General features: G+C 37.6%; 1 protein-coding gene across 7 annotated transcripts in view; it reads right to left on the bottom strand.

Moving 5' to 3' along the window:
* Nucleotides 1-22,283, bottom strand: part of Pde10a (phosphodiesterase 10A) — a 551,502-nt gene that overhangs the window by 193,671 nt on the left and 335,548 nt on the right. For 2 of the 7 annotated variants that reach the window (XM_010610545.3, XM_010610546.3), the window contains exon 2: nt 13,329-13,456. The exons of the other annotated variants lie outside the window; for them this stretch is intronic. In XM_010610545.3, the coding sequence (XP_010608847.1) occupies nt 13,329-13,365 (37 nt within the window). In that variant the 5' untranslated portion in view covers nt 13,366-13,456. The remainder of the gene's footprint in view (nt 1-13,328; nt 13,457-22,283) is intronic. 7 annotated transcript variants of the gene reach the window in all.

Raw genomic sequence — 22,283 nt, 5'->3', positions numbered from 1 at the left:
GCAGATCCATCCTTCTCCATTTCCCCGTTATACCATCCAGGTGACAAGACCACCTACGGTGGGCCTTCTAAACCCTAGCAGTTCCCTAGGGTGTGGGATTGAGCTTCTCCTACTCAAGTTGACACAATCAACCATCACATGCATTCTGAGGAATTTATTCAGGATCAAACAATTACTAAATGGTAAAGCGTTAAAACCCAGTCAGTTTGTCTTGAATAGCCACAGACAGTTTCACACAGAAATTATAATCCATGGGTCTAAACCAGGAGGTAATTAGAGACCTTTCCAATTTCAGTTTAATAAAGGCTCTCAGTCAATAAGCATTTGCAGAGGGCATATGGATGGATATTCACTTAGTGATCTCACTTAATATTTAAAACAGTACAAGTTAGAGGTAATTTGGATTTGTTTTACAGATAAGAAACTCTTAGAAATTCAATAAATCTTTACAAAGTACTTATTATGGTATCAGGTAAGAAATACGCACGCACACACACACACACACACACACACACACAGAGTGGTACCTCTGTTTGTGAAAAAGTCTGGAAATGAGTGCTAGAAAGCAGGAAAACTTGGAGTAGCTCAGTCTGGCTGAGTGAGAATGGAGAAATAAAGGTGCACAGAAAAGTGAGGGTTAGATAACATAGAGCCTAATGAGCCATGAATTGCTTGGTTCCAAAAGCGACAGCTGGTGATGATGTATCTAAGGCAAAAGGGTGACATAATTAAAGCCAGCTTTAGCAACATAAATATGGCAAAATTGGGAAGCCAAAATCCCTGTCCTTACCATTAGACATTGCTGCTAGCAGACTAAGGTGGTACAATCATACTGGAAAACTGTGGCATCATCTATTGAAGGTGAAAAATACAGATATTCTATGAATCACTTTCAGAAAGACTTAAGTCCATCAAAAGTCACAGACAGAGCTAGAATATTCAAAGAAGTACAACAGAAGATAGGTGAGCCCTGGACACTATCAAACACTCATCATTAGCAGACTCAGTAAGTTAGTGTATTCACACAAGGGAAGATCATTGTTCTAATGAGAACAAACTAATACAACTGCAGCCAACAGTGGGACTGAAGTACATAAACATGTCAAACAAAAGAAGCCAAAGACAAACCAGTAAATCCTGCATGATTCTACTGGTAAAAATGTAAGAAGTCAGATAAGTGCTCACCACTAGGGCAAGAAACAGTAAAAGAAGGCACAAGAAGGGTAGTGGGTGTTTTCATTACCACTGTCCTCATTCTTCAGTCAGGGAAGCTAAGATGCAGTGTAAGGTCAAACTGTTTACAACTAAGTGGTAGATACAGCATTTGAACTAGGTTTATCTAATTGTTTAAAAAATTAGCCATAGGTTCAAAACTATTCAGCCAGTTCCTATGCCTTTAAACATGCTGATTCCACTGCCAATGGTGCCTTTCCAGCCCTCTTCAACTTAGCAGAACTGTCCATCACCAGTGTGATGAAACCTTTTGCAGACTCACCACATCCTCAGCACAGTGACAGGTTTTTCACAGTGAGTGTTTAGGAGATCCCAGTCACTCAACAGTCTTTCCACAACGAGACAGGCATTCTAAGACAAATAAATAATCCAAGGCTACACAGCCAAAGAGTGCTGGGACTAGCATCAAACCCAAGACTTTCTGAATCCAAATCTAAAGTTTTATTATATTAGGTTTCCATCTTTCACTTCACCTTACTGTTAGTGATCTATTTATCTGCTTTGGCCTCAAAATTCTAATATTTTGCAAGCCAGGAGCCTGTAATTTATTGTCTTTCTAACACTTGCCCTAAAAAGAGTACCCAGCTCAAAATAGCTGGCTCAATGGTTTTTGAAAAGAGCTAATTAAAGGGTGTCATTTCCTCTGAAGAAAAAAAAAAGCCCTGTTAGAATACAAAGGTGTTTATTAGATTATTCAACAAATACTATATGCTTCCTATATCCACAGAAACATGGAAATTTTCTGGGGAAAGACAAGTAAAAAGACACCATTCTATCACTCACAAGGTTTACATACCTATGTGTGACCCTTGGAGTAGAGACACAGGCTACTGAGTGCCTGCAAAACTGAGATGTGCTATAAGTGCAAATAAACACCGAATTTCAAAGACAACAACATAAATACAACAATGTAAAATAGCTCAGTAAAAATATTTTACATTAATCACAAGTTTAAATATAATATTTTAAACCGGGTGTGGTGGCGCACGCCTATAATCCCAACACTTGTGAGGCTGAGGCAGGAGGATCACCAGGAGTTCAAGACCAACCTGGGCTACATAGTGAGTTCCAGTTCAGTCTCAACTACATAGTGAGACCCTGTCTCAAAAAACAAACAAACAAACAAAATAAAATATAATCTTTTAGATATATTTGATTTAAATCAAATTCATTGAAATGAATCACCAGATTATTCTAACTTTCCTCATTTGTCTTTCGTATTACCTAAAGAGTAAAAGTATTCTAAAAATCTCTTTGAACCCTTCTTTAAGACATCTTTTTCCCTTAGACTCTCAAACTGTTTGATTCTCCAAGACCATTTTCAGCTTCGTCCCTCCCATGTGGAAAGCACACCTCCACCACCTGAGATCAGAATCTGCATATTCCTTTCAGACAAATGTGCTAGTTTTCTGACAGAGCACCAGTTTTCTGTCCATGTATCTATGCTGAGGAGAAGAGGGAATGGTGGTTTATGCTATCAACATACAGAAGTATAAAAATAATCCTAGTTTTTAAAGATGTGTTGTACCCGCATGATTACACTTTCATTACATAGATACATAATTGCGGGAGAAGGCATCATCACAGAACCAAGCAATCCTCACCAGACATACAATCTGCCAACGCCTTGGTCTTGCATTTCCTACCATCAAGAACTGGGAAAGGTAAATGCCCATGGTTTATAAGCCATCTAGTCTAAGGTATTTTACTATAGCAGCCCAAATGGACTAAAGCATCGGCTAAACAAAACATGTAAGAGAAATAACACTCTTAATTTAAGGCAAGTTATACTAATATAATACTTACTTAAAGCTTTATAGCTCACCTAGTACATTGTCTCATGTGATTATAACAAAATCCTAAAGTCCTAAGGGTAGGACTGTTGTTCGAATCCACTTTCATAAAAGAAACCCTCAGTTTGGGTCACTGAAAGACTGCAGAGTCAAGCCAGATTTGTAGGCACATCATACCAGCGATTCAGAATAAGCAATTACTCTCAATTAGTGTCCTGTGGCTGCCACAAATTACCACAGTGCAAGTCGCTTAAAATATGAGAATGCATTCTCTCACACAGTTTGAGAAGGCACAAAAGTTTGTTTCTTGGCATTTCTTGACTTGTAGTCACATCCCCGTAATCTTTCCCCTATGATCATGTGCTGCCTGCTTTTCTAACTGTATAATCCACTGCCTGTCTTTCAGGGCAATAATCACTGGATTTACAGCCCATGGAAGTAATCTAGGGTGATCTCCTCTGAAAACTCCGAATTTAATCATATTTCTAAGTACCCTTTTCAAAATAACAGAACACTCATAGCCTCCTGGTCTGGCTCCTAAATATATATTGGGGGAGGGTTTCAACCCACTGTACTCTCACCTTTGTCTCCAGAGTAACTGGGTCTGTCCCACAGTCTATAGACCCCAGAAATGGTTTTAAGAAAGAGAAAGAAAACACTAATTAGTACAGATTTGAAGTTAGGCAGGCCCAGTGTAAAAATTAACTCTAATGTTTGGTAATTTTGGATAAAGTAATCTCTCTAGGCCTCAGCTTTATCTTGTTGGAGAGAAAATATGATCATTAAAACATAAATACAACAAAGTAAACCACCTAGCACTATGTAAACATTACCTTCACTCCCTTTACTCCACCTACTTTTTTCAGATTTCTGCATTCACTCAAAGAATAGCTAACAAACTAAATGCTCATTAGAAAGCCAAGACAAAGCATATTTAGGCTGTAAAAATATGTGAATTGCCTAAAAGGATGAGTGATTTTATTCTATAAAAAAGGGTTGGTTTGTTTATTTGAGACAGGGTCTCACTATGTAGTTGAGACTGATCCGGAACTCACTATATAGCCCAGGCTGGTCTCAAACTCATAGTGATCCTCCTGGCTCAGCCTCCCGATTGCTGGGATTACAGGTGTGCACTACCACACCCGGCAGGGTTTTCTGATTTGCAAAACAATTCAATGCTACGTTTATTCTAAACACAAAATCAATTGCAAACTTCTTTTAATATTAGTTTCCTCTTCAAATGGCTTATGCCTAATATGTTTATTATTAGAAAGAACATTTTTAAGCATATGCATGAAGCAAGGCTAACTTGTAGTCTCTTACTTATCAAAGCCTCATATCCAACTGTAGCTGGCACACATGTAAGACTACAGTTAGACTGAGAAGCTTGGGACCATACTCTATATCCCAGAGCAGAGAAGTTTTCTTCAAAAGGAGTAGAACCACTCACATGTGGGTGATCTTTCCATACTAATGTAGATTTTTCTTTGTCGTAAGATATATTTTGGCCCACATTTCCTTATATGTGAATAGAATAGAGAGAACATAAATACCTTCAGGAGAATATTCTGCAAGGCAGTTTAGCTTTAGAAATAAAATGAGCATTAACTGATTTAGGACTGCATTGTTTTAGAAGTTTGAGTCATATTTTTCTTTTTTATTGAGTTTATTGGTACATTTTAGGTATACAGTACACTTACATTCATCATTGGGATCTTGTACCTTTACATGATGGGTCTTGGTTCTCATTTTTTTCCCCTTATCCCTGCCCTCCCTTTACACCCTCCTCCCTTCCCTATTTACAAATATTTTATTTCCATTTTATCATTTTCTCATATCCCCCCTTACCTGCCCTCCCTTTACACCCTCCTCCCTTCCCTATTTACAAATATTTTATTTCCATTTTATCATTTTCTCGTGCAGTTTATATGATGAAAACTCAAAAGCAACGTGAGATAATGTAAATGGATAGATACCATTGTGCCACTCCTTCCTTTCCCATTCACAAAAGTTTTCTTAGTCCATTTTGTGCTGCTACAACAGGATACCAACAGCCTAACAACTTACAATGAACAAAATTTCATGGTTCTAAGTCCTGAAGGCTGGTAAGTCCATAACTGAGGAACACACATCTGACAAGGGCCTTTTGCAGTGTCTGCCCACGGTGGAAGGACAAGATGGTATCAAGATCTTGAACTCCCAGCCTTAAGTCCTACTATAATTGGTACTAATGAGTACAGGACAGTGGATCTCTCGTGAACTAAATATCTCCAGTTAGGCCCCACTTCTCAATGCTTACAATGGATATTAAGTTCGATTTATCCTTTGTCCAGTACACATTAAAACCACAGATGTTTAACTTAGATTTCTGTCTATCTGTTGTTTAAAGCCTAAAATAATTCTTCTTCCAGCTAAGTTGTATTTCCATATTCTCCCCTCTCAAGACCACACAAGTCTAAATACTGGGTGGGGCTTTACACAATCTTCTGTTTGTTATTTGGATATAACCTGGTACATCCTAAGCTACTCCTACTACTCTATTTCTTTCTTGCTTTTTTTTTTTTTGTACCAGGGATAGAACTCAGAACCTTGCGCTTGCGAAGCAGGCAGCGGAACCACTGAGCTAAATCCCTGGCCCCCTACCACTCTATTTCTAAAACAAGTTACACTGTTCGGCCAACACTCTTAGTCCACAAATATGTATTTCCATCAGCTTTGACTTCATCCTGTCTGTAACATCCTCAAATTCAAAATCAATTTTTGGCTTGCAAAATTAATTAAATTAATTAATCCCACCATTCCCTCATTTTTTCCCTACCCATTACCTCCTTGTGATGTTCTTTTCACAGTGGCGAAAGAGACAACATTCACTCCAATCAAACTGCTTGATTCATGTCTCTTGACATTACATGAAATGTTTCCTGTTAAGACTAATTTCCTCTTCTTAAACCTTGCCCCTAAAATTATTTTGACCAAGGAAGAATGCTTTACAGGAAGTATTACTCCATATTCCCATCCTGGTTTCCTTTCTCCATATAGGGTCCTTCGCAGGGGGAGGCACCATTAATAAACATGGGAAAAGGAAGGAAAACCAAAACTGCATCCAGTTGCACAAACCCACATTTTATTTTTTGAGAAAAGGAAAAAAATGAAAGTGCCAAAAGTTTTGTTTTCTTGGGAGGAAAAAATTAAGCAGAAGGGACTTTCCAATTTGAGCCCCAAACAAATGATTCGTTTCAAACAACGGATATCCAAGAAAAGTTAGGATGAAAACTGAAATGCAGTTTGAACTCATACTAATTTTCAGAAAGGAGATTATTAGTTTTCTAGGGCTGCTGTTACCACACAGTCAGACTAGATTAAAAACCCACTGTGAACTTAATTTTAACATCCACTCTTTAAAGGTCTTAATCTCCATATAGTTCCCCTGCAGAAATGCTGAGTATTAGGACTTCAACATAGGAACTTTGAAGAAATGCAATTCGCTGAAACTTTTCTTTCTGAAAATCCTATCCTGATTTCTAATATTGTTTACATGGCATCATTAATCTTTTCTATAGCTGGAAAATATTATCTAAAGAAATTAACAAGTAAAAATAAGGACTATCAATCTGATCTGATATCTGAAACTGCTGAGACTGCAGTGTTCCTAAAGATTGAATTTAGTTCAACCCTAAGAAAGACAATCATGATTAAAGAGAGAATTCCTGAGGACGAACTAATGCAATGCATATGTTGTACTCCATACTTTTAGAAGGCACCAATTTGAATTTTACAACTTACATTACGTTACTGTTACCATCAAGAAAACAGCTTATTTCTTTTAAAATGATGTTTTCAAAAATCATTTTCTCATTTAAGAGGAAAAAATGATTCCAATTTTCTTTAATAAAATTAATAAGCTTACATCTCAACCCAAAAGAGTCTTCAAATCCTGCTCAAAGGCCTATGCTATACAGGACTCTCAGTACATCAATTTCTTATACACTGACTGAAGGTCTCGCTCCACCATTAGCATAGTCTTTGAAGGCAGAAATCACATCTTATTCATATTCTTATCCCAAAACTCTGTAATACAGTCAATTCTTTTCAGTTGTAGTGATATTCTAAAAAATCCACACAAACACTGAATTAGCAAATGCAAAACCACTGCCTCCAGTAGAAACACAGGTTTATGACCCTGTAAACCTCTAGAGACAATATTTTTGTCAACCAGTTATTAGGTGTCTCAGTTACTTTTCTTGTTGCTGAGAAAAAAATACTCACCCTAAGTTAAAGAGAGGTAGGTCTAACTCACAGTTTGTAGACGTTTCAGTCCATACTTGGCTGGCTGCAAGGCAGACAGGCATCGCAGAAGAGAAATAGCTTACACTATTTATCTGCACATGTATGTTTCCATAAATGACAGTAAAATAATGTCAAATACTGATTCTAAAGTTACAAATAAAGTGAAGTGAGTAGACAAACTTGCAAAAGCAATCTCCAAATGAAGATCCACTACACTTTGAACAGATGTTTCAGAATTGAATGAAACCATAATCATACTGAGGTGCTTCATTATTTCCAGTACTTGATTATTTTGATCAGAGCTAAAATACACTCGTGTTATAATGAATCCACCAGGCAGAAAACAGTGTTTATCATAACTACAGCTGTTTGTTAGCAGACAAGCAACCTGAGGCTATGGGAAATAAGTCTGCTGTCTTCTACCTTGCCTGCTGGTATGGCTTGTATACAGATGCCCCTCACAAGCCTCATATGGTCATAGGAGGGGCTTTTCTGGGGTGGCTGAATTGAGAGTGTGTGACTCTAGAACTGATTCACAGTGCAACGCTAGGATCAAGGGCACTAGGATTAAGGTGTGAGTGCTACCCACCCTAAGCAGCCTGGATAAGATACAAGGGACAGAAAGAGCTGTGGTCATCCTTTGCTTGTTTTGCTATCTTCTACCCACCATAAACTGCTTCTCCTCTGGGATAACCATATGCCATGGAGCCAGCCAACTATGAACTGAAGCCTCTACAAACTGTGAGGTAAATAAACCTTTCCTCCTTTAACTTAGGATGTTGAGTATTTTGTCTCAGCAACAAGAAAAGTAACTAAGATACCTATCTAGCAAAAGTTTTCACTGTTTTTTATTAGCTCTTTGCTCATAAATACGAAAACACTGGAAGAGTACATGCCATAAAATTTTGTTGGAAAACCTACGAACTTGAGTCCTGTTGCTTGTCTGGAGTAACAAATTATGTACTCTTAAGTCATATACAGTCAGATGACAGGAACATTCTTTGATTAAGAGACTCAATATTACTTCTACAGATATGCTCTAGCTGAATGAAATTAAGGTCAGAATGGCTAATATAAGAGTGTTAAGTTCTCTTTACATCTTATTCTTGGAAAGACTGCTCTCTACTTCATGACTTTTGCCATTTCAACTGAATGTGATACGATTTGGAGGCATCACATTTTATTTCTTCCCATTCATGAGTGCTTAGTACCAGTTGATGGGCCTAGTTTTGATTGGCTGTTTTTCCATACAACAATCACGCTATGTTGTTTTTTGTTTTGTTTTGTTTTTTGATACTGGGGATCAAACTGGGGACCTTTTGCTGACGAGACTGGTGGCGGAACCACTGAGCTAAATCCCTGCCCACACTATGTTGTTTTAAACTGTGCGGCTAATACCCCAAGTTCCTCTCCATCTGCTCCCAATACAGCTGAGCCACTTCAGGTCATTTATCTCACAGCCAACTTGCTGTGCTGCTGTCCAACATCTCACCTCTCCACCCCCAAAAATGGCTAATTCTTTCTTAACAATTAGTGAACTGAATTATCCCTGGAGCCCAAGAAATGCTATGCATAAGAATAAAAGCATCTACATTTGTCACACCTCTAAAATGAATTCGCTGCACAGGAGCAGCAAAGCACAGAAGAATTATGTTCATTTAGCTATATACCCGGAGAAGATTCAAAACAAACACAACGCATTTGCTTTCTTGAAAGTTTCATGCATGTCACCCATCATCTCCAAAAACCCCAATTCCTTTCTCTGATACTTAATCACTTAGTGAGAGCGGATTAACAATGGCTGAAGAAAAGAAGCACTATTGTTTCTGGTCACTCCAGAATCATGCAACTTCCAACATAAAATTTTAATAACTAAGAAAAGACCTCTAAGGTTCTCTATCACCTAGTAAATTGCTAGAACAAGTTTCTTAACATGTGTGTGACTGAGTTACTCATCTGGAAAATGAAGATGATAATATCTATACCTCACAGGATTATTTTAAGGACTAAATAAGTAACGTATGAATGAAGATGTGCTTGAAATAGTTTCCATCAAGGATCAGTTATTACTAGCATGTAAGAATAAAATTTGGGGGGGGCCAGGGATTTAGCTCAGTGGTTCCACCCCCTGCCTCACAAGTGCAAGGACCTGATTTCGATCCCCGGTACCAAAAAAAATTTTTTTTTCACTTGGTCAACAAAAGATACAATATCATGTTGTTATAAAAGCAGCCTCATAAAATACCTTAACTCAAAAATGGCACTTTAAGAATTCAGTGGCACTTTGAAATTTCCAAAATACCTTTATTTTTGCTTCCTTGATAACAAAAATAATAAACACTCTTAGCTTTTTCATTCACAAACTACTAATTCACCGTTCTTTCTAGTTGTAATTGTGTGCATATGTGTTTACTACTATAATCTACAATTCTCACTGCTAATTTGATTCATTGAATATGTAGTTTGGAATTTAAAGTTTAGATGATAATAAAAACCCTGCTAAGTTTCCCTAACCTGAGCTGACATTATAATTACTAATAATCTTTACATATGTGCTAGTTACTTAAATTTTCAGACCTTTAGCTCTGATATATGCACTTTATGCCCCCGCTTTGATACCGGGGATCAAACTCGGGACCTTGCACTTGCTAGGCAGGTAGTGGCATCGCTGAGCTAAATCCCCAGCCCAGTGTGCCCCCTCTTTTTTTTAACAAGGCAGCCACAAAATTACAGGTTTTCAATAATCTACATTTTTAGGATTTCATAATGAGCTATTAAAATGGTTAAACAGACATCTTACAAGATGATACACTCCTTAGACCTCATCACTATATTGACAACTTGGTTGCAGAGCATGTTCTGATGTCTTCATTTTTTTTTTTCAACCAGTAGAGTGAAGACGTTTGGTTTATGTACCAGCAGATTACCATTAGTCTTAGAACAATTCAATCTCAGGAATCCAATACTTTTCTGAATTTCTGTATATATGCCAGCTGAAGTACACAGCTTTATCAGATGCTAAGTGCTGCTAAAAATCCTAGTGTGTAAACGAATTTTCCCCCTCCCGATAGTTTCATTAAGATAGGGGTAAATGCACAGAGTACACGTTTCTTTGTATGAAACCTGCTAAACTACCCCTTTCATCAAATCTGCCAATTTATATTCTCACCAAAAAATAATAAGTAAAAATAAATCATGAAATATCATGTATTAATGAATTAAACACATTTTTGCTAACAAACATTTTTTCTGCCAAGAAATTCACAAATAATACTAAACCATTTCAACAGGAATCTGGCCTACAGTCAAGAAAAGCAATAGTTTTTTTTAATGGGGGGGTAATCTCAATAGAGCTGCTTTTTCAGACAAAGAGTCCGCCCACCCCCCGCTCTTTGGCACAAAATGTAGGAAAAAAGCCAACGTGCTACTTATCAGCCCTTTGACATCAGGGGAGGACTATGTGCGTCAGTAGGCCCAGTAGGGACCCCTGGCTTATGGCAATGAACCATGTGCTTCTTATCTTATCAGTTGATAGTGTCTGGCACTTCAACTGGGACTGCGTGAAACCTAATGGAAGGAAGGTGTGTGTGATTAGCGGGTGTAGGTTAAAGTATGAAGTGAGCAAGTTTGAGCAACTTATTAAAACAAACTATCCAATGTATTACACTTGTTAGAATAAAAGTCTTTGCCCTCAAACCACTCTTAGGAGAAAGAAAGGGGTTTTACTGGTTTGTTTTTAATAGGTGATTTGGCTATTTATGACAACCACTTCTCTTAATTTCTCTTACAAATAATGCCGTGGTTAAACTTCTAAAACAGTGATTCCAATAATTCCACTTAGAAGAGTTAAAGAAAAACCAATTTGTTAGAATTGAACATGTGAAGCATATTAGCCCCACTAAAAAAGGTGTTTGAGGGTCAGGAATAGGATGAGACTGCTTCCAAACTCTGGCCAATATTCATGTTTCTAATAACAAAGAAAGGGACAGAGTCGCATTAGGTCAGATGGGGCTCAGTCACACTTCCCAAACCAAGACTGAGGACGTCAAAGAAAAGTTCCTCAAAAGGAAAACAGACATAAAACTGCTTCACCCCTAAAGTCACGTTTAAAAACCTACCCTCACTTTAAAAATCATTTTAAAACAATTTTTAAATATTTAGAGAAATCCACACTTGTTAATTGAAAATTAGTATTTTCAACACTTATATTTTGAATAACAAAAATATGATTTTTATTTACAAGAATTGACTCAAATTGTACAGTACCTTAAACAACTATTAAAATGACAGTATTTATTCCATAATTTACAACTATCTCAAGCTACTATTCTTCACACCCTACATTATCAACCCTAATAAAACTAAACATTTCTGAAATTATTCTGGTATTACATTAACCCTAATGCATATTGTTCCTTCAAGTTTACACGTTAAGTTAGAATAAACAATTAGGCCAGGCGTGGTGGTGCATGACTGTAATCCCAGCACTTGGGAGGCTGAGGCAGGAGGATCACTGTAAGTTCGAGACCAGCCTGGGTTACATAGTGAGTTCCAGGTCAGTCTCAACTACATAGTGAGACCCTGTCTCAAAAAAAACGAAACAAAAAAAAATAGAATAAACAATTAATTTGCATCCAGCTAGTCTTCCATATAGGCTGGAGGTCAGCTTTCACAAACCATAAATACGTTTAAAAAAATTGCTCTCACCCACCTATGACAAAATCCCCCTTTACGACAACCCCACCCAGCCCTTACATGTCAGTTTTCATTATTACTGAGTCTGGTCTTTGCCTCTAACTGTACATTTCTCTCTCCATCTGTATCTCTGCCTTATGAATTAATTTTCCCTGCCTATTATATTTGAAAACATTTGTGTAGTGCTGCAGTGACACTTTAGGGAGCTCCACAGAACTCTCCTTTCTCAAATCTAACACAAGGTAAACCCAAGCAATTCATTCTCGTCACTAGCAGTTCTAACTCGTTAGAGGGAAATGCAGTCCTGCCAATTCTTTTATTCCCCTTAGATGACTTTCCATCTTGGCCCACAGCAGCTGACCCAAGGCTGTTCCATGAGTCCTGAGCATGCAGACACATCATTACCCTTGACACACGACTTGACCTTTTCTTCCTGGGAAGATTCTTCATTTCCCTCTAACATTTCTCTGAACCTCTACCCACTTTTTCTCTTCTCTTCTAGGTCAGCTGTCTCTCCTTCTTGGCTCCATTCCTTCTCTGCCTTGCCCACTTAATTATTCCCTTACATCACCCACACCTCCTATCTTTACAACTCTCTATCCCTGTATTAACACAGATTTCTAGTATGGTCACATTTCCACCAATCCATAAATATATATGCCCACAAGATTTCTTTCAAACCCATGAATCAATCACATCTTCAATTTTTCTTTACCACCAAAGTCAAAGGAACAGCTCAGTATTTAATGTCCTTAATTGTAATCACTCTGTAATCATTCTGTAATTCATTCTGTAATCATTAGTATGATTTAAGCCTCCACCACTGCACTGAAACCACTTGCATTTTTAATAACTCAAATATTCCCAAATTCTTAAATATCATTATCTCAGTTTTATGAGTGAACATCTCAGTCTTCTTCTTCTTCAGGTCTCAGCAGTACCAGATACTGCTATTTAATTCTTTGTTTTCTTGGAATCTCTCCTACATCACAAAGCAAAAAGCAGATCAATTAGCCAATAATCAATTTGTCTAAAGTGAATATAATCTTAAGCAGGCCAACAAACACTATGAAAAAGAAAATGAAAACCAAACAGAACTTCACAGAAATCACAAAAGCTGTAAAACCTATCTTGTCCACTATAACTCTCGCAATAATACAGGGGAGTTGCTGGGGACTGGTGCCTAACTAAAACAAGTTTTAATAAACTGATAATTTTAATAAACTGGCAGATTAAGACTTAGAACTACAAAGCACTAGTTTGCACCTATCTGAATATCCTTTCTAAATTTCTTTTGCTGGCTTAGCATCCTCTACTCACCTGTTAAATATTGAGATTTTCTCTCTTCTATCCTCATTCTACATTCTTTTCCTTCCAAGTCTTCTCTACTCCCATCTCTTCAACTGTAACATCTCTGTGGATGACTTCTACATCTATACCATTAGCTTCTAAACAAAAACAAAAACAAAAAACCAAGTAACTATTAGATAGCTCTCAGCATCACTATACTTAACCTTCTTGAACCTTTACTTTCTCCTCTCTGTGTCTCCAGGGAAATCTTCCTCCTAGTAACCTATGCTACCTATCCTAGCTTTCCTCCAACCTACCCTCTCCCTTTCCATTCCTAAATGCAAGTAACTGCTGACTTCTTGTCCACATTACCTCTACAGTATTTCTGCATACTTAGCCTTTCTCATTTCCACTGTTGTTGCCTTTGCCCAGAACAGTGCAAGCCATCATTATCCCTCTGAGAAAAGGTCACTATTTCCTCTACTTTAAAATAAATCCTGATTAACAGAATCAATCACGGTGATACTCTCATTCTCCTGAATGCCGTTTGTTTATGCCTAACAGTAAAAGCCACTCTTCTCCAATACGTGTATCAAGCCTATAGCCAGAACATCTATATTGCCACCAGCAGATAGAAGCCATTTAGCAAAGTGGGAAGGATAAACTAGCACTCCTCAAGGATGAGTCACAGAGTTAATCAATTCTGATTTCTGAATTGATCACCCATAACTCAAGGCTTGGTTTATTCTATGACATAAAATGTTTCTTACTGTTTAAACAATCTGAAGCTGAGTCTCTTCTACTGGCAGCCAAAAGGTACACGGCCCTTTCGTACCAATGCACACCCTTCTCCCTCAACTATCCTCTAAAACTTCAGGATAAGGGAGGCCTTCGTGAGCATCAGGGCACTCCATCCATGCTCTACGGTGAAGTGATTCAGGGAAGGCTTCAGGGGCCTGAGCACATGAGGAAGCTGGTATTACACCGCCACTGAGGAGAATAGGAGGGACACCTTGAATGTGGGGCTCAGGTCAAGAGGATGCAGAATAAAAACACCTGAAAAACTCTCCCAACCTGTAATGGCTCCTTGTTCTGGTGAACCTCGCTACATCTTTTCTGGCCTTTCGTCACCTGGCTGAAGACACACATCCTTACACAGAACCTATTTCTGTCAATGTGCTGATTCCTTTCAGGTAAGTCAGAGTCTGCAGCTCAATTTGAGCAGTAAGACCCTGCCCATTTAATTCCAACAAACTTACAAAGTATGATTAAAATATTTGATGCATGTTTACATTTTTTAAATTATTACAGTAAAGATAATAATACCATTAATCTCCCTCTGAATTCTATTTTACAATTCAAACACATTTTCCCATCATTCTTGTTACTTTCTGAAGCATTTCTGGAATCCTCTCTCATGGCTGTCTTTATGAAATGTGATTAAACATATATAGTGATGCCAGGTATGGTGGCACACACCTGTTTCCCAGCACTGAGGAGGCTGAGGCACGATGAATGCCCAGAGATTGAGGCTAGCTGGGGCTACACAGTGAGTTCAAGGCCAGCCTGGACTGTACAGGGAGACCATGTCTCAAAAGCAAACAAACAAACAAAAAGAACAGCAACAACAAAAACAGCGATGCTCCTCCCTAGGGCCATCCCACAGAAAGGCAGCCTCATAAGAATATTACAATGTGTCCACACCCACCTTATTCACAAGATCTGGCTCTATGTGATTTTTGGCTCTTCCCCAAAATCAAAATGATTATGAAACATAAATATTTTGATTTAATTCAGAACACTGAGGCAGTCACAACAGAGCAAGTAAAAACACAAAACTTCTAGAACTGCTCCAGAAAATGGAAGAATCATGGCATTAAGTGTATGTGAAGCGAGGGAGAGCGTTTTGAGATGAACTCATGGCGATGTGGCTTTTACTGCAATAATTTTTTTAAAAAGAAATATTCACCATGTTTTTTATCACAGCTGACATTGTGGACTTGTGAGTTCCCAACAGCTCCTGGCTAAGGGAAACCAGCCTCCCTTTTAGTTCAGAGTAACTGAACTGCAGTTCAACAGAAGATCTTCTCCCCCACCACCAACTGTTAAATTGTTTAAACAAATTTTTAAAGGGAGACTCTTTCCTAACTCCTCCCCCCTCTCTGCAAGAATCCAGAAGTACTTTTGACTTTTATAGATTCCCTTTTGTAAATGCTACAACTCAATGAAAAGAAGAAGAAAAAGTGCTTCTTAACCAAAAGGACAATAATCTGTTTCATATTTTTAAAGCATTTGATAAATTTCAGAAAAAAGTGAAAAACTTCTGGGATATAGAAACACTTCCATGATCTTGCCCAAAGCAACCTTCATTTCCCCCACTTTTTCACTCTCTTATCACCCTTAGTAATTTCACAAAAAAAAAAAAACTACACTTTGCTTCAACTTTTTTACATGCAAATGTGGTTATTTTTGTCAGCCAAACAATTTCTTCTTCCACTTTTATTCCTATGCACATAAAGTAATGTCATCATCTCCAATTGGTTTCTACCCATTTCTGATAATGCCCCAACTTCCTCTAAGCCAACCACGTACGTACTGGGACATTTAATAGGAAAATACTACTACTAGCTCCTGCCTTTAAGCTTAGTGAAGTGTCACAGACAGACCAGAAACAGCTATGAGACAATGGAGAGGTATAAAAATTGTGCGCCAGGTCTATGTGAAAAGAAAGAAAAGCAAAAGATGGGTGAGATATTAAGGTCAGAGAAGGCTCTCACAGACAAATTCAACTTTGTAATGCATTACCAGACAGGATGGGAAGGGCATCCCAAACGAAAAGAACAGTGCATGCTCTCCTAGGGAAGCATAAAAGATAGGAAGTTCAGATCACAGAAGATAAAGGACATGCAGAAGATAAGCAGAGTAAATAGAGGGCAGTTTAGGGATACTGCATGTCAGGCTGAAGACTTTAGACTTTTATCTGTAAGCGAGTGGAAACACAATGAGAATTTAACGTCAAAAATCATGAAACAGGTTAACTTTTCAGAATCATCTTTACTCCAACATGAAGAACTGCCTGAAGCCAGAAATGTCCATTAATCACCTGAATCAATGCAGTTGAGATGTGACAAATAAAAGAATGATAATTAAGTAGTATACTAACAAGACTGGGTGACCAGTTAGATGCACGGGTTTAGGACTTCTCTTTTTCTCTCATACATCACATCCAGACCATCAAGCAACTGCTATCTTGAACTTCAAAAACAATCCAGAATCTGACATTTCACCCTTTCAGCAATCAGCACTTTTATTCAAGCTATTGTCATCTTGCATCCAGATATTTCAATAGTCTTCTAATTGGTCATCCTGCATTTATGCACATTCTGGTCTCAGTACAGCACTTTGTCAACTGGCCTTTGCCCGTTTGGTTGCCTCTGCCTGGAATAATGAATGTTCTTGTTTCAGGTAGTTTCACGGACAAATTCTTCACCTTCTTCAACTCATCCTTTAAAATGTTATCCAGTGAGGGTAACTCAGTGTTTAACATTGCTGTCTACCATCTTTCACTGACCCAACTCTTGAGCCATCTCACCGCGTTGACCATTTTTTCCTGTCTTCTCTAAGTGTTTTCTTTCTTGCTTGCTTGCTTTCTGTCTCTTTCTCTCACTAGAACGTACGAACCACCCCAAGAATAGAAATCTTTTGTTTTATTCACTGATGTAGCATAAGTCCATAATGGCTAGTGTGTGTGTGTGTGTGTGTGTGTGTGTGTGTGTGTGTGTGCTGGAAACTAAACCAGGAGCCTTATGCATGCTAGGCCCACCCTCTACCACTGACTTGCACCTTCAATGCCCTAATTAATATTTAAATCAATGAATGGTTGAATAAATGAACTCAATACTGGAAGCTAATAAAGTGGTATAAGGAGACATGATTTCTGGAAATGGCACCTGAGCTTAATGAGTTTTAATACGAAGAAATTATGCAATGGAATTTCCAGACAAGATCACAACATGAGAAGACACAGATACAAAAAAGGCATGGGAAATGCATGGAATTACAAATAGTTTGCTATTTCTGGAGTTTAAACAAAAGGGAGATATGTAGTTAGTGCTTGTCAACTAGCCAAGGGGCCAGGTTACAAAATGCCTTGTATTCCAGCACCACTAAGTTTACTGTAAGTTTTTGAAATATTTGACTTTACTGAAAATAACATTGTTAGGGAAAAAAATCTCCATATAGGATAGTAGAGATGCATTTAAGAAACAGCTAAGACATAGCCAGCAGGGCTCACTAATTGTCTGAATGAGGCAGGGCAGCAATGAATGAGAATAAAGATGAATCTCAGCTTTCAAGCTTACATAGCTATATGTACTATGTAATTCCTAATGACAAAGAAAGCTGTCAGTTCAATTTTGAACATGTTAAATTTTGTAATTAGTACATAAAGTTATCCAAATAAGTGAAAAAATAAATGCTTAATTCCTTTTTATTAAGGAATGGCTCCGTCATGATGATAGGGAGAAAATTTTGAGTTAAGAAAACCTATTAACTGTTTCAATTCTGGCCTTTCACATTAGAACTCATAAAAATGAAAATATTAACATAATTTAAATCTTCCCAATTGAGAGGAACAATTTCACCATTTAATACTAATTGAAATATCACTATGGTGGAAGCAACATCACCACACGTAGATGGAGAGACAGTACTTTAGAGTGAAAGCCTGTGGGCTCGAATAACTCTTATACCAAAGCCCTAATTTCAGTGTGATGGTATTTAGAATGTGAAGTCTTGGGGAAGGTAATCAGTCATGATGGGATTAGTGCTCTTGTAAGAGTTCGGAGAGAGAATTTCTTTCTTGACTATGTGAGGCAAGAACTCTGCTGCCTGAAAACCAGGTAGAGGTCCCTAACCAGAAAATGAATTAGCATATACCATGACTGTGGATTTCTCAGCTTCCAGAACTGTGAGAAATAAATGCATTTTTTAAATCAATCAGCCTGTAGTATTTGTCATAGTATCAGACAAAGACAGAAAGGAATAAGTGTATTGCTTAAAATTTACAAACTAAATAAACACAACAAATCCTCATCATGTACTTCTCAGGTATGTAGATTTGTGAATCTTGATTTGATTATTCTGATGAACAAAAGTGCTAAATCCTACTTGGACTGGGGACTATTTTATTCAGTTCAACAGAAAGTATTTAAATAGCCTAAACAAATCTCTGACTTAAGTAAAATAGTGGACTAAAAAGCTAAGGCCGTGGGTTCTGACTATGGTTATTTCAGTTACCTGCCACATAAGCTTAGGAAATCATTACATGTGATATAGTGACTTTCCTTGTCTATTCATTCAACTGTAAACTTATGTACATATTCCTTATTTCTGTGAATCAGAAATTTGCTAGATACTAGAAATCTAAGGAAGACAAAATTATGGTCTCTGCATTTTACACATTCAAGTAAACAATAAGAATAGATGAAGATAGATAATATTAACTGTGCCTGAACTACACATTCTTACAGTTTTGTGAAACTTAAACTGTAAAAATATTTTCAAAATTATAAAAATCTAATCAGAAGATGGGCCAGGGATTTAGCTCAGTGGTTCTATCTCCTCCCTCCCACGCTCAAGGTCCTGAGTTCGATTCCTAGTTTAAAAGAAAAAGCTCTAATAAGAAATAAAGTACTAATATTTTAAAGCAGATATTCATCATAACAACAGATTTCTATCTGTGAGCTATCTGAGTAATCATCAGAGGTTAAGGCATCCAGAAATACAGTACTGTACTACAAAAAGTGAGTGAACTGTGCTGAAAGTGTTAATTTGCAGTTAACTGGGATTAGAAAACAAAGATTGAAAAAATAACTACAGTATATACAGAAATTTATGGTTATATCATTACAAACATAATTTATATCTCAGTTTAATAAGTTAAAGGCCTATATGTCAATTAAGTACATTCTTTATGCAGAATAAAAGCATAATTTAAAAAAACAATGAAATTTAAATGAAATATTGCGGAGAAAGAGTACAAACTAAAAAATTGGACTCAGTTCAAAGGACAAAAAAATCCTATATATGATTTATGTATGATATATATAATTTTATAACTAATAAAATTCCCTAAAGAATAAAATCTAGCTTTTTTGTCTTTTCCCATGACTCCTAAATCTATGCTATTTCCTTTGCTCTCTCTCTCTCTATATATATATATATAATTTTATATATATATATATAAAATTATATATATATATATAGAGAGAGAGAGAGCAAAGGAAATAGCATAGATTTAGGAGTCATGGGAAAAGACAAAAAAGCTAGATTTTATTCTTTAGGGAATTTTATTAGGTTAAGTATGGATGGTCCTCTCTATGAACTTTAACTTCCTCTGTTTAACTGTCCTCCAATTTTTGTACATTTGAAAACTAAAACAACATAAAATATATATTAAGAAGTCTCACTCCCACCAGATTTCTACCTTGCCCAAGCATACAATAACATACAACGCTAGTGTATGTCTTACCAGTGTTTTTTCATGTGGCAAATGATACAGCGGACTTTAATAAACACAAAATAAAATCAACACATACGTCCACCAAGAATCGGCCCTCCACAGCTGCTTGATTTATGCAAAGCATTTCTGACCCAACTACTCATATAAATTCCCATTGCTTACTGTGTATCAGGAGCTATTCTAATCACTTTATATTTACTAAGTCATTTGATTTTCAAACTAACCCTGTGATAAATTGCTATCCCTATTTTACAGAAGAGGGCAGTGAGACTAAGAAGTTAGATAACTTGCCAGATTTACCCAGTAAATGAGTACCAGAGCTGTTTCAATCAAATTAGTGTGTCTTCAGATTCTATGTTCTTTAATATCTATTCTCTACTCTCTCTTAATCTCACTGCTTCTTAATAATTTATAAGTAAGTCACATAATATGGTAGGCCAAAAAATTTCCTCCTAAAAGATACCACACCTAATCCTAGGAAGCTCTCCATGTTACCTTATCTGGTAAAAGATGAGATTAAAGTTAAAAGCTCTTGAGCAGGGGAACTGATCTGGTATTATCCAAGTGGGCCTAGATGCAATCATTGTCAACTGTATATATATATATTTTTTTTTTTACACAGCATTCCTCCTGATCAAGGAACTAATTTCACTTGAGATGAGACAGTGGAACAATGACCCTAAAAATTCACTCACCAAAACATATCCCGATCATCCTGTAATATCATCTTCGTAGTACAGGAAAATGGCATTTGAAGACTTAGTAGCATCAAAGTGGGATGCAGGGCTGGGGCAGATTCCTCCAGGAGATTATAAATGCCCTAAAATGGCATCCAAGTATATGTCCTGTTTCTTCTCTATGGAAGTGTCATGGATTCAAGGGATGTGGATAATGGCACCACTCATTACTATTTCCTGATGACTCCACTACCAAATGTTTACTTTCTGCTTCCACAACCTTATGCCCTGCTGTTCCTGCTCCAGAGATCTCAGTTGGAAAGTTTTTTTTTTCCACCAGAAGATACAATGACTCTGCTGAACTGGAAATTAAGACCACCACTAAGTTACTCTGGACTCCTTTTGCCTCTGAGCCAATGCACAAATATAGGAGCTCGGCTGGGGTGCCTAATCCTGATTGCCAAGAGCAAGCTGGTTGGTTACCAATAAGATGTCCAGCTCCAAGCCCAGATCCTTTGTGTGATCTTTTAGCTGCAATCACCAGCCATTATAAAGCTTTGTCTGGCAGGTGTCATGGGAACATGCTGCCACCACACACCAGACTGGGGTGCACTGCAATTTTGGCTTCCTCACCTTCTGGGCCAGCCATGCTTACACACCAATCTTCATTCCTGGTCCAACTGCTTCCTTTCAGTGGCCTTTTTATCAGCATCTCAGCTGAGGTATTTCCTCCACTTTGACTCAGTACGTTTCCACTTCTTGTCCTTGTTGTGGCCAAAAGGCTTATACAGACCTGGGACGCTTTTGCTTGGGATTCCCCCATCTGAGCCAATCCAGAGCTACAGGACTCTCACACAGGCCTGTTCTACACAGGAAAAGGGAACAATGAAGAGCCAGCGACACTGTGCATCCCTTGCTTGCATGGTCCCAGGGAGTGAATAAAGGTTTGTTACTTTTGCTTTGGTCCTCGCCCTAATCCATCACCTAGACACAGCTTACTTGCCAGCTATACAAAGGAACAGGTGTCAAGAATGCAGGAGATCCCTTTTAGGGTATCCCTTTGTACTCGCATACTCTGTGATAAAGTCAGTGGGATTAGTTAAAATACATCAGAGTATTTAGGTTACAGGATACAAAGGAAAAGAAAAATCAAGAATCTTTTCAACCTCTTATGGAGAAAGAATTGACCTATTTTGGGTTGCATGCAGGAAGCTGCATCATGTTATATAGCAGAATGACCTTGTTGTCTATTTGGAGAGTAAGTAAAGTTTAAAATATGCATGAGTGCCAAGTTGACAGAGTGAGCTGTGACGATGAATTTTATATGCAAACTTGACTAGTGTCAGTTGTCATACTGTAATGTTATAGCAGATTTAAGGAATCTAACTGCTGGTAAATTCTGAAAGCCACCAGGATGTTATTCTTAATGCTTTGACTAACTTTTCATAAGAATGTTGGCTGGCTTCAAAAGCTGAAATGCCAATTCACTTCCTGGATTTAATATCCTGACAGGAAGCCAATGTCTACAACGTGATGGCTAATGTTGCTATATGGCAGTCTTTCTTATGCAAGTTTTATGTTAACCTGTAGAATACATGCTGAACTAATCCCACAAGACAATCAATCTCAGGGACTGCTATGGTTTGGATCTGGAGTGTCCCCCAAAGGCCCATATGTTAAAGGCTGGTTCCTTGGCTTAGTGCCTTTGGGAAGTGGTAGCCCCTTATTTGGTGAGAAGTTTTAAACTATGGCTGTGTGTGTGTGTGTGTGTGTGTGTGTGTGTGT

This window comes from Fukomys damarensis, unplaced genomic scaffold, assembly GCF_012274545.1.
Source record: "Fukomys damarensis isolate Sample0158 unplaced genomic scaffold, DMR_v1.0_HiC HiC_scaffold_14, whole genome shotgun sequence".
Lineage (NCBI taxonomy): Eukaryota > Metazoa > Chordata > Mammalia > Rodentia > Bathyergidae > Fukomys > Fukomys damarensis.
The sequence above is the reverse complement of the archived record's forward strand: the minus strand, read 5'-3'. Positions and strand labels throughout refer to the sequence as shown.